At 49.9% G+C, this 12,709-nt stretch overlaps 1 protein-coding gene across 2 annotated transcripts in view; it reads left to right on the top strand.

The window, feature by feature from the left end:
- Positions 1 to 12,709, top strand: part of TCF7 (transcription factor 7) — a 70,191-nt gene that overhangs the window by 39,090 nt on the left and 18,392 nt on the right. For both annotated transcript variants that reach the window (XM_065643928.1, XM_065643929.1), the window contains exon 4: positions 10,169 to 10,301. In XM_065643928.1, the coding sequence (XP_065500000.1) occupies positions 10,169 to 10,301 (133 nt within the window). The remainder of the gene's footprint in view (positions 1 to 10,168; positions 10,302 to 12,709) is intronic.

Here is a 12,709-nt window from a genome sequence, read left to right as displayed (position 1 = left end):
GGAGAGACATTTATCGTGGAAACCGGGAAATAAGTGTGAGCGCAGATGAGAATAATGCGGGGGTGGCTCCGGGCTGGGCAGCAGGCCAATCCCCTCTCTCCTGCCTGGGGGTCACCAGTGGGTTTTGGGGAACTCGGTGGGGAGGGTTGTCCCCCACCACAGCCCTCGCCCCTTGGGCTTCGTGGCTGGTTGGAAAAACTGATGTGGGGGGGAGCAACGTCCCATCCCCGTGCCGTCCTGCATCCAGCGATGCTGCCAAAGGGTCTGGGAGAGACCCCAGAGGGGACCTGGAGCAGCCGTGGTTCATCCATCCGTGGCCATCCGTGCTGGGAATGCACTTGACATCCGTATAAATATCAACGGGTTTCACCATAGCAGGGAAAACGCGTACCCGAGAATGAGGAAACTCTTACAGATTATCATCTCCGGTTGTTTTGTCTTCTCTGGTCATTAGCTGGTGGCAAGTGCTTGGGCATGGCCACCTCCAGTGTGTTAAAAGATCTTCTTTTGGTGTTGTCTGACACATGGCCTCGGCGGTCGTATGCCACGGGAGAAAGCTCTCTCTGAACGAGTCAGCAGCATTACAGTATCATTATTATTGTTATTATTATTACTGTTATCACTATTCTATTTTCACCACACAGTCACTGAGTTGGGGATTTACTTTCAGAGGGGATGAGACACTTTTGATTTGTTGTCTTTTTTAAAAAACAGTGACATTCTTGCATGGTGACTTCCCCCCCCTGAAGCTGAGCTCTGAGACTAGCAGATTGAAAATGGATAGGATAGGATAGGATAGGATAGGATAGGACCGGACCAGACCGGACCGGACCGGACCGGACCGGACCGAATAGAATAGAATAGAATAGAATAGAATAGAATAGAATAGAATAGAATAGAATAGAATAGAATAGAATAGAATAGAATAATAAGACAAAGTAAAACAAAACAAAATTAAATAAAATAGGAAGTATAGTGCCTGCCAGGAGCGGCCGGCAGCTGTTCCATCCCAAGCCTAGAGACAGGTACAAAAGTCCTGTAACGGGTCTACTCTCCAAGTCCTGGGGTGACAGTGGTGACACCAGCAGGACAGTGTCACCCGTGGTGGCCGTGTACCCCGGCACCGCTGCAGCATGAAGGGGCAGGTTTCACCCCCTCTGATGTCTGGAGAATCGAAACATCTCAGATCACATCAGAGGTTTTTTGTGTTTTGTGAACTCCCCTGCATTCTTTCAAGTACATGGGCTGGTTTGGTTTTTGTTTGAAATGGAAAGAAAAAAAACCCCAAGCAGCCAGGAGGCCTCTCCTGTTGCCCAGGGGATGTGTAAGCAAACATTTGCCTCCAGAAAACTGTGCAGCACTGACACCTGGAGGGTTCCTCTTGGGTTGATTTGCTGACGAATGCACCCAGAAACCTCACAGGATTTTCCATCTGCTGCTGCAGCGCATCCTCAGCAGGGAGGGATGCAACAACCAGATGCCAAAGCCACCTCAGTTCAGATCCAGGACCCAGCTAGCGCTGGGGTTTGCAAATGGTTTCTCAAAACTGGTGAAAAGACCCTGAGACACTGGTGTCTGGGCCTGAGACATTGCTCTCACCCTGCAAACCTCCCATGTTTCACCCTGAGGTTCGGCCGGTCCCGGCGCTGCCCGTGAGCTGGCACACAGAGGGCAATGTCTCTGGTCATTTGAGAAACAGTGTCTCAAGCCTTTCCGAAGGGCCAGCCTTGGCTCCGTGTCATACATTTATTTTGCTTTCCTCCCTTGCCTTCTTGGACATTTTCCTGATTAATTCTGGGTATGAGACTGACCGCAGCAGAGCGAAATAAAGGAGGTCAGATATTATCAGCCTCCATGGGTCAAGTAAGTGCCTCCTCATTTGAAGCCTCAAGTGTTACCGGTAACTCCAGGGTTTGCAGCTTTTGATTCAAATTCGCAGAACCACGTAGCACAAAGGGGACAGAGATTTTTGTTTTGTTTTGTTTTGTTTTCTTCACAGCCCAGAACCCAAGAGGGGAAATAACCAGGGGTGGATTTTGCAGAACAGGGGAAACAACTGAGGGGGGTGATGCAGCCCCACTGTTATATTGCCCTGGCGTTTGGGAGAAAATAGCTGAGGTTTGGATATATTGTCCCAGCATTTGTTTCCATGAAGCCATATGTCACTGTCAACTTTTGCGGGACTGGGGGGTGTTCAGCATCACAGCAGCAGCGTTTCCTGAGCAAGGGGACTTTCTGCAGGGTTGAGGAGGCTTCTGGAGTGAAATGGTTCTTCTGCTGCACGTGACTGTAAATATTGGTTGGTGATGCCAAAAGTTCATTTCTCAGGGGGTTTCTTCTCTCTGGGGTGAACTTGCCTCTGCACTTGCCCACTGTTACCATAAGAGAGCAGCCTCTGGGAGGGACTTTTGATCTTTATTTTTCCATACTTATTTTTCTTTTTTCACAAAGAGCCACCTACATCTTTCTCTTAGAAGATAAATACTTGAGAAGTGAAACGGCTCTTCCTGTGCCCGTAAATGGTGAAAAGCTCAGCAATTTCCCCTGCAGAGTTTTAACTTAAAAATAATAACCATCATTGCTTAAAAACAGAAACCGTCAGCAGCACAGAAGGTCACTGAGGACTTTTAGAAGGTTTTTTTGACCCCATCTTGTCTGGAGCATGGCCATTTCTCTGAGTGCTGGGGCATGGAAGATGTTAAATGCTGGGGAACTTGTCCCCTGATACCCAGGCAGAATCCCCTAACACCGCTGTGATGTGCATCTGAGTTGCAGGGTCAGCATCACTGGAGCTGAGTTTTGTCACTAAAGCGAGTGCATCCCCTTCGATGTGCAAAAAAAAAAAGAGCAGGGCCACTTGGGTGCCTCTTTCACATTTTCAAAGCAGAGCTGGATTTTAAGGAAGCTGAAAGAAATCAGAGAGAAAGGGAAGAGTTGAGGGAGTAATGCCCTATCAATCACAAAATGTAGAGTGCAGGGATAAAAACATGAGCAAGGACAACATTTGTATAAAAATCTGAGCAGGGACAATATTTGGATAAAAACCTGAGCAAGAACAATATTTGCCTGTGTGCGCAATGTGTATCTTAAACCCATCGGCTCCTTATTGCAATTCATATGCAGAATTAATGCACAAATTAATAGCTGCAAGTTATTACTTTCCTCTTCGTTTGACCACTGCTCATAAGCACAGCTGGGCCAGCCAGAGATGGGGTGCACGGGGCAGAGGTGCTTATCTGATCGTGGGAGACGTGGGTTTCTAGTCTCTGCTGCTAAAATTTGGCTTTTCTGAAGGGGTGCATGGCTGGGCGAGGGCAGCGCCTGAGCGTGGGTGACTTTAACTTTCCCTGTTTCCTTTCTGCTGCGGCAGCGGGCTGGGGCGATGTGAATGCAGCAAAAGTGAGAAAAGAGAAAAGAGCGTGCCGAGACGAGAAATGAGTCTGTGCTGCCTTCGCCCGCGGGCTGCCGAGGGCTCCGGCCCCGGCGCTTACAGTCAGCGCCGAAAACGGTCTGCAGTGGGTATTTGGAGTGATCTTTTATCACAGCATCTCCTGGTGCAACACCACAGGGAAAGGAGGAGTGAAGGTGTCTGATGACACGGTCTGGAGCCCCGAGCTGGGAGATGTTATCAGAACTCCCAGGTGCCCTTAAACTCTGCAGAGCTGGGTTTGAGTCACGGGCTCCGGGTCCTCAAACAGCCCAAATGACAGCGCTGCCCTGCGAGCCCTCCCAGGAGCAGATCTGGTGCTGCGGGATGTACCCAGTGATGCCCCTAGTGATATGTCCGTGATAATTTGCTCATTTGGAGTAACTGTGGGATAAGGAGCAGAAGGCACAGCCCCCCCGGTGACAGGTACCTTCCCCAGCAGGGGTGCACGCTCGGTGCAGCCTGACCTTATACCTTTCTTTCTGTGGCATGATGACTAATTTTGCAGTGAAAAGGAATTAATTCCTCATTGAATCAGCAACAGCCAAACTTGGTAGGTTTTGTTTTTCATAGCCAGCATGTTGACTCATCTCACCTTCTCTGAGAAGTGACGTCGAAGCAAACACATTTAGGGTGACTTGGGGCCGGACTGCAGCGTGTGTGCTGCACCCAGGGCTCTCACCCGGGGGGCACCCGAGCAGGGCAGAGAGGCACGGAGGTGAGCTCGGAGCTCAGCCCATCCATCCGCCTGCTCTGAGACAGGACCGGCCCCAGGGGCTGCTCCCAGGCTGGGGGCACGGGGCTCTCAGGGTGCCGAAACCCCCGCCTGCCTCGGTGGTGACAGCCGCCGGCACGGCTCCGAGCTGCCATCCCTTGGCCAGGCCCCACGCCGGCCACCGCCGGGCTGGCCCACAGGTTTTTCGTTTCACTATTTTTGGGGCCGGTGATGTGGGAAAATTTGAAAGTGACGTGAGTAATCTCGCCTCACCGCGGCTCGGCTCCCCGGCGAGGCTGGAAACCACAGCTCTCTCCCCGGCCGCTGGCTCGTGCGCCAGGGTGCTCTGTGCCGCCGTGCCATGGGGGACAGGTCCTGCACCCCCCTGGGATGCTTCCAGCCTCCCCTGGCCCAGGAGGCTGTCGCCAGGGCCAGCACAGCCTGGTGTGATGGGCGCATCTGGATCCGGGCATCCCGGAGGGGTGATGGAGTTTTCCTCTCCCTGCAAACTCCTCTGCACGTGGGGCTGCCAGGATGGATGGCAGCTTCCACAGTGCAGGGCTTTCGGGCAGGTTCGTCCTTGCTTTGCTCACTTTTGGGCTGGGATTTCAGTTGTCTTAGTGTCAGCTGGTGCTTTTGTGCCACAGGAGTGTGTTCGGTGGGTGGGAGCTGAGGTTCTTGCAAGGCAGCACCGTTGTCTTTCATGGGGAGCGCAGCATGGAGCCAGGTCCCCAGAGGTGCTGGGCCCCAGCCATGCTGGTGCTGTGCACAGTCCTGACACTCTGTCCTTGTTCCCTGGCCCGCAGGGTCCCCTCTGTGCATGGGGTCCCCTCTCTGCAGCGCACCCCCTCTGTGCATGGAATCCCCCGTGTTTATGGGACCCACGATGCCTGCAGCCTGTTTCAGGTCCCTTACGTGTGTAAAGTTCCCTATTTCACTGGGGTCCCCTATGGCCATGAGATCCCCCATACATTCAGGGCCCCCATCAGCTGGGAACCCCCCTCCTCTCTGAGACAGATTCTGCAGAAATTGAAGCCCAAATGCTGGAGCCGCCTTCCCGTGATGAAGCCCCAGCTGGCTCATCTGCAAATGCACAGTCTCTTGTTCCAGAGTGTTAAATAAAACGTCGTATTAAAAAAACATACACAAGTGGCGTAGGAGGATTAAGATGTCCAGAAATCCTGTGGAAGAAACTTGAGTGGAGTTTTCCCCACTCAGAGTGGGGGGCTGTGTGATACTCTGTTTTTGCAGGACAGTGATATTAATATTTGCACATTCAGAATTGGCTGACAGTGCGGTACATCTGCTGGGAACTGACTTCTCTCAAGTGAGAGTAACTTCTTAAATTTGTTCTCTTATTTCAAACATATTGGAAATCTGTAAAATACAAGTTTCTTTCCTGCAAAACAGCATCATCTACGTGACTTTGCCTTAAAAACAAACTGTAAAAAGGCCAGCTTTTCACTTAAGTTGTTTTTGTTCGAAATCTGGGGAAAATGTAAGAACTCTTGAAATACAACCATCAAAACCCAGAAGACGTTATTCGTAGGAAGGATGCTTTGTGCCTGTGTGCAGCTGGGCATGTCAAGAGCAACCCTGTAAGATGAGATCCTCTATTTGGTTGGTGTAATCTGAATTGTGGCAGAAAAATTTCCTCTTCTCCTCTAATGTATTAAACAGCTCGCCATGGTGCAGGTCAGGTTTGCAGCCCTGACCGCCCCATGTGAGGACTGATCCTGGGTGCTTTAAATTTAACAAAACCTTTTCGCTAAACTGGGCAACAAATGTTGGCAGGGGCAGTAGAATTAAGCTGCTTTCTTTTAGTTCGGAGTTGTCTTTTACTAGAAAATTAATTTTAAATCTTCCCATGCGTAGAAGCAGCACTGGTGGGATACTGGGGTCTCCATCAGCTGCCCCTGCAGCTTGGTCTGACCACTGCTGCTCTTAAGAGCTGCTTCCAGTTGGCAGTAAGGAATAGTTTTCACAGGTTACAAAACATGCAATTCCTTTTTTCGTTATTTGTTTCTTTTCCTAAACTGGTTGAAGCAGTTGAATCTTTCAATTTTTTTCTAGTATTTTCGCAGAGCTAAAAACCCAAAGAGTTTTGGCGGCCATGGAAATTGTTTCGTTTGATCATTTCACTCGAATTTTGACTTTTTGTGCTACATTTTGCTAAGATTAGCTTTAAAGTTTAAAGGAAAAATCCTCTGTCAAGCCAGCAAAGTAAAACTGCTCATTTTTAGTGTGTCGCTAATAGATCAGCCTTAAAAAAATGACTCAAAATACTTGCTAACACGAGGTGCTTTCCAGAAAATGTTTGATTGCAATCTCTCGCTGTTTTCTAATGAAAAACCTCCCTTTTGTTGAAAAAAAAAAAAAAAAGCTCATTTATAGTTCTGAGCAAGCAGCACTCTGCTGGCGGGCGCGGATGACCCCGCGGCTGCCCGTGTGGGATGGGAGCAGCGGTGCAGGATGCTGCACCCCGTCGGGCACCTCGGAGCCAAATTACATCGCGGCTCCGATCATGCGGGTGATCCTCATGCGAAAGAGCTGCCGGGTTTGTGTGTGCTCAGCGAAAGGAGGGTTTTCCAGCTCGCCTCCAGCTGCTATCGCAATCTGACACCCATGCATGAGCGGTGAGGTCTCCTAATTTTGCCTTGCCAACAATTAGTCTTTCTTAATAATTAATGCCACGGCGTTTTCTCTTTGCTCATTCAATTACCTCTAGTTATTAAAGTCACATCTTGGCTTCAAAGCAGAAGCTTCTTCCATCATAGTATTTTTTTTATTATTATTATTCTCAGGCAGGATGGTGAGGGCTGATGAATGCCGGCAGGGTGATGCTCTGCGGGGTCGGTGTGTGCCCAGCGCCGAGCGGCACCAGCTGCCAGCACAAGGGACACGGGGACCGGAGCAGGCACCGATCACCGGGGAGGTGGGCACTCAGGAGAGTTGCAATTCATCAAATTTGAGAAGGACAAAAAGGCCCTCTAGGCTTGCAAAAACCCATCCTGCTGCTCCGTCCCGTCTGGAAATACCGTTCTGGTGTTGCTGTAAGTGCGCCTCTTCGTTTCTGTAGCGAGGTTGTGGCTGCTCAGCTCATTCCCCGACCTGCCCTCGAAGGGCTGCACTCGGAGAGGTGTGACAAAGCTGTGTCCTCGGAGCTCTTTCGTGTCCCATCGCGGCTGCCAAAGGCTGGGAGGTGACTTGGGGTGACTTGGGGTTGGGGCCGTGCCGCTGGGCACCACTGTGTTGTTGTGGGCGGGTGGGCAGCCAGCGGCTCCAGCACCGCTGCCGCAAAACACAGCTTTGGGGAGGAGACACAATAAGATGCTTCACCAAACCACAGCGCATCCTCCTGATGTCCCGACCAGCACCACCCCGCATCCTCCCAGAGGACCTGTGAGGGGACATCAAACCAACTGCCCTCACGTTAAATCCATCCTCTGGGCAGAAAACGTTTACATCAGGTTAGTTTTATGGCATAAGACATTGTCAGCTGCTAAGTTTTGGCTTTGAAAGCCTCTTCAAGGTTCGTGTGCTTCAGCTGATTTGCAGGAAATAAATCTAGACTTTATAAAAAAGAGGAAATGATACCATTTCTCTGGCATATAGATTTCTATAACGAGGTATTATTTCATAGCGAAGATACGTGCGCAGCCACAGTGCATCTGAACACCAGGAGCTGCTGACATGACCATGGACCGCGACCATTAGTGGCCGCACCATTTAAACGGGGATCAACACTGAAGGTGTATTTTCTGTTTCTCTGGATCTTTGTGCAACATTTCCTTCTTTTTATGACTTCAAAAGAGTAGGAAAAATGTTTTTCAGCAAGGCAAGTACAAACGTAGAAGGGACAGAGGGAAGGCCAGCTCTTCTTACCGGTGCAACATCTCGTTTTGCATCTGAACTGATGGAAAATTTGAGTAACTGAGCTGCAGCTTATTGTATCACCAAGTTATCATGTTCTGCTTTGATGGGAAAGAAGGGACAGCCCGTGCCTTTGCTGTAACCACACGTGCTCTGTGCTTTTCACTCTTGAGGTGTCCTGTGGATCAGCATCAGGACTGTTCAGCCGCCTTTGTCATGGTCTGTGTCTCCTGTCGTTGCTTCAAAAGCTGTTCACGGGCTGTCCTTGGCATCAGGCACGATGCGAATGGCAAGGAAAGATCTGCCCCACTTTGAAGGGCAGAAATGCTTAAGTTGAAGTTTTCCAAACAATTCAGCATCGAGCTCGTTCTGCTCAGGAGTCATGTTAAAATGTACACGTGGATCTGCACATCCCTAATTTAGGCTTTCTGTCTCTTAAAAAAGCTAAACCGTAGCTAATTTTAGAAATATCGCTGAAAAGCTGTTCTTCTTCTCGTTTCATGGGCAAGAATATTAAAGCTCAGAGCTGCAAGTGTGTTTAACTAGGCAGGAGCCAGCGCAGCACTGCCCTCGATGGGAAAACCACCCAGCCCATGGCCCCGCTGCAGGACAGAAAAGCGTGTACCACACCAGTTTGTGCTGGGGAGGGGGGCTGCATTCCCAGTATTGCACTGTACGCAGTAAATCTACACCTGGTAAGCATCAGGAGTTAGGGGTTTCATTCATTCTTAAATGCAAACCTGCATGCCTCTTGGTTTTTATTTGCATGAGCAAACCTTTGTGGGAAAGACAGATGTAAAGTGGCATCTCCATCAGTCAGTTTTCTTTTTCCGCTTCATGGGTTTCCTCCTCAGAGCAGTGATGCAAAACACAGGACTTGGCCAGGGCTCTGGAGCTGCTGCGCAAACATCTCGGAGCAGCAGGGAGAGGTCCATGGCAGGTCCTCCAGAGCCAGCGGCTCCAGCTCCACCACCTCCACCAAAGCCAGGGGCTGTTCCCTGCTCGCTCTGCCTGAGCAAAATCATTACCAAAGTGAAAGGCACCAGTGAATCAAGTCCAGAGATTGTAAATGACTTGTCGAAAGTCACACAGCAATCATCTGTAGATGTCCTGGTGGGACACAAGAGGTCTGGCTGGCAGTACCCAGCTCTTCGCCCTTGGGGAGCTGTCTGACCTGGTCCATTCTCATTCTCTTCCTGTTTTGGGGTGCTCTTAGTCGTGTTTCTCTTTACAGATTTATCTGGGACAAATCCTAACGTTCCACCACCAAGGTGAAGCCGGTTTGGGTTTAAAGGCAACCATGGGCGAAACTGGGCATGTCGGGAGCAGCGTAAGACGCTGGAGGCGAGGAGGCTGGAGACGGCAGCGTGTGTGCGTGTGCGTTTTCCTTGCAGCTCTTTTGAACGGGTTCCCCTCTCTCTGCTCCAACATGCAGAGGTACTCCCCATTGTGTGCACAAAAAAGCGCCTTTTACAAAGATGTTGGGCTCTGATGGCCTCGCCGTGCGTAACCAGGAGTAGCTGCAAGAGGAGACTGGATTTTTCTTTTTCAAATTTCCTGGGCTTGTTGCATCCCCAGCACTGCCTCAGCTTCCTCTGGTCCTTCTCCCAGTGCCAGAGCTGGGAGCGAGGGGGATTTCAGCCCAAGGACTCGCTGGTGACCGGGTCAGGGTTCCAAAGGTGTTGCTCTCAGCAGGGCTCTTCCCGCTTGAGCACCCCAGTTGGGAAAGCCCGAGCGTGGGTCTCAGAGTCAATGTGCAGGATGTGAAAGTCCAGATGTAGACCCCGTGGTAGCACAAGACAGAAAACAAGAGCAACGCATTGGGTAACATGCTTGTAGCATTCATCCTGGAATAAAAGATACTGGAAATAATTGAAAACAAGTTCTGTATTTTGAAAACTTCATGTTGATTTGAGCTTTTTTCCACTTGGTCTTCAGCTATTGACATTCTTCGGTTTATGGATTTTTCTTGCAGGATGCTGTAGGGTTTGTTTAAGTAGGCAAGGGCATTTTCTGCCTTACCCTTGAGAGACACTGGGGACTTGTAGTAATTCCCAGCCTCACTTGCAATGACAGGACTGCAAAGGGCACCATCCCTCCTTGCTCACGGAGCCCAATGACTTCTGAGCGCTCTCCCTCCTTGTGTCTTGCAGTCCAACAAAGTTCCTGTCGTGCAGCCATCCCACGGAGTCCACCCGCTCACCCCGCTCATCCCGTACAGCAACGACCATTTCAGCCACGGCTCCCACTCGCCCCACTTGCCCGCCGACATCAACCAGAAACAAGGTACTGGCATCACTGGGGACCCACATGGTGGGAGGGGGACGGTGCTGGAGATTGCTGAGATCGAGGCTGTCACCTTCCTGGTCCCAAATCGATGGGAGAAGTCAACAGCTTGGGTCAGCTGGGGCATTGCTTAGCAGCAGGAGTTTATTTAGCATCTTGGCAATGTGTCGTAATCCTGGTTAAGAGGTGTTTGATATCAAAAGTGCCAACCCTGCTGATAAAGTGTGCTTAATTCTCTGTGCAAGCTCTCCTGTAGCTTGAGATGAGACCAGAGCCTGCAAGATGATGTGTAAGAGTCAACCAGAAAATGGAAAGTAATCTTTCCTTTGACTCATACCCAGACTGTTGTCGGGTTGTCATTTTGAGAAAATAAATGCTTGAAACAGGAAATATTTTGACTAGCTAGGATCAGTGTTTGATAGCTAACTGGATTGTTATATGTGTGTGTCCCTAGCACACATTATGTGGTTGTCACACGGTTTGGCTCTTTGGGTTCCTGTGTGAGTCCAGGACACGTCAATTAGCTCGTGAGGCTACAGAGGAAAGTACAGTACGTAGAGGTTAAACTCTGTACTGTAAAAATAGGTTAAACCCTGAACTGTAAAAATTCACCCCAGCCCGTCATTTTTTGTGGGTTACAGGCAAGCTGAGTGTAAAATCAAACTTTTCTCAACGTTACGTTAGTGCAGCAGAATCTTTCAGCATCTGTTCAGATTACCCAGGCTTTTGCACAAACCTGGCATTGATCTCATGTGAAAGTGAGCGAACGATGGTTTGATGTCAAAGTACATTTGGGAAGGGATTCAGAATTCATCAGAGCCCAGAAATCAGTGCAAAAATGGAGGCACAAACCCAGTTGTTTGATTTGGGCAAAGGCCTCCACCCAAGAGTGGTCCAAACTGTCCCAGAGACATCAGCTTCACTGAGTTAACATCATTTCTAAAACGATGGGGTATTGATGATGCTCTTGGCTGGAGGACATGCTGAATTATCCTGGGTCTGAACCCAGAGACCATATTCTGAATTCGTCAGGGATGCTGATGGGCAGGATTTAGGTCTGGTGTAAGAGACAGCCAGACACATCCTGGTGTTCTTCCAGCCAGCACATTGCTTGTCAGCCACCAAAGCATAATAAACTCAGCAGAAAAATATGAAGAGTTAACAAAATAAACCTATTAAAAGCTCAGCCAGTGGCAGATTTCCGAATCTCGAGAGGAAGCGTGCAGATTTCTGTGTCTCCTGGAAGGTGACCCGACACACCTTCCTTGGCGCTGCCTTGGCAGATGATGCCTTGAGGAGCACGAAAGCTCCTCACCATGAGCTGCCCCCAGGGACTCGCCATTAGCCTGAGCAATACGGGAGCAGCTCACCCAGGGAATGAGCTGGTTATGTCCCTCTGTGGAGGCTACGATTGGCACTGGAGTAGTCCCTAAGCGTTCATCTGTGGTGGGTCAGTCATTCTGGGCAGCTGTCCTCTCGCTGCACACCCACCCGTAGGCATGTCCCAATCTCCCCTTTCCCATTCAGCATGAACTTTTAGGTCGGAGACAGGGGCAGGCTCTCCATCCCAAAGAGCCCCCAGGTCTTATTTATGGACCGTCATCCTCATCTGGGACCTGCCTCCGTGGTGCAGCTGTGATCAGCTTTGCATCCCACATCCCTGTGCTGCTAGGGCGAGGGTTTCCTTCCCCGTTCATTCTGGATGTGTCCCATCTCTATTTTCATCACTGAAATATCTCCCATTATCACCTAGTGTAAGCGCTTGAGAGTCACCATCGTACTCATTCTCACAGCATCACTTTAAAGCATTTTCACAGTAGCCCAAGGACACACAGACAAGGAAATACAAGCAGGATCTTCTGAGTCAGTGGCTGGTGCCCCAGCCACTGGGCCAGCAAGAATAACTAGTGCTCTGGCTTACGCAGCTTGTACTGTCGGAGGGCCAAATCTCAGGAAATCCTGGCAGATGCCTCATGTGGATGCTGGTTTGGTTTGACCTTCGGTGGGCTGCTGCATCCCGCTTGAGCACAATTGTAGGGAGATCTTACTAAGTTGTGTATTCCTTTCAGTTCAGTTATATATTTATTTTAGCTAACTCCTAATACGACCTTTGGAATCTGTTAGTGTCGTTCATAATTAATAATTTATTATTAATACACTTAGGAGAATAATCTAAACTTCTGAGTTTGCTTGCGACTAATCACCTATTTAGTAAATGTATTTGTTGCCCAGGACAACTGCTGGGCAACCTCTGTGCAGCAGTTTTTGTCTGGGGTTCGTTAGCAGTCAGAGGAGAGCTGGTGCTTTGCGTTGCCAAGTCCTGCAGGCTCAGCTGGGTGCCGAGGTGGTGCAGCGAGGCTTGTCTGCTCCCGGGGACCCGGCTCTGCGCTAGCGATGCTGCGGCAGAG

The sequence above is a fragment of the Caloenas nicobarica genome, chromosome 13 (genome assembly GCF_036013445.1).
Source record: "Caloenas nicobarica isolate bCalNic1 chromosome 13, bCalNic1.hap1, whole genome shotgun sequence".
Taxonomy (NCBI): domain Eukaryota; kingdom Metazoa; phylum Chordata; class Aves; order Columbiformes; family Columbidae; genus Caloenas; species Caloenas nicobarica.
Note: the sequence above shows the minus strand (reverse complement) of the source record. Positions and strands in the feature narration are given on the sequence as shown.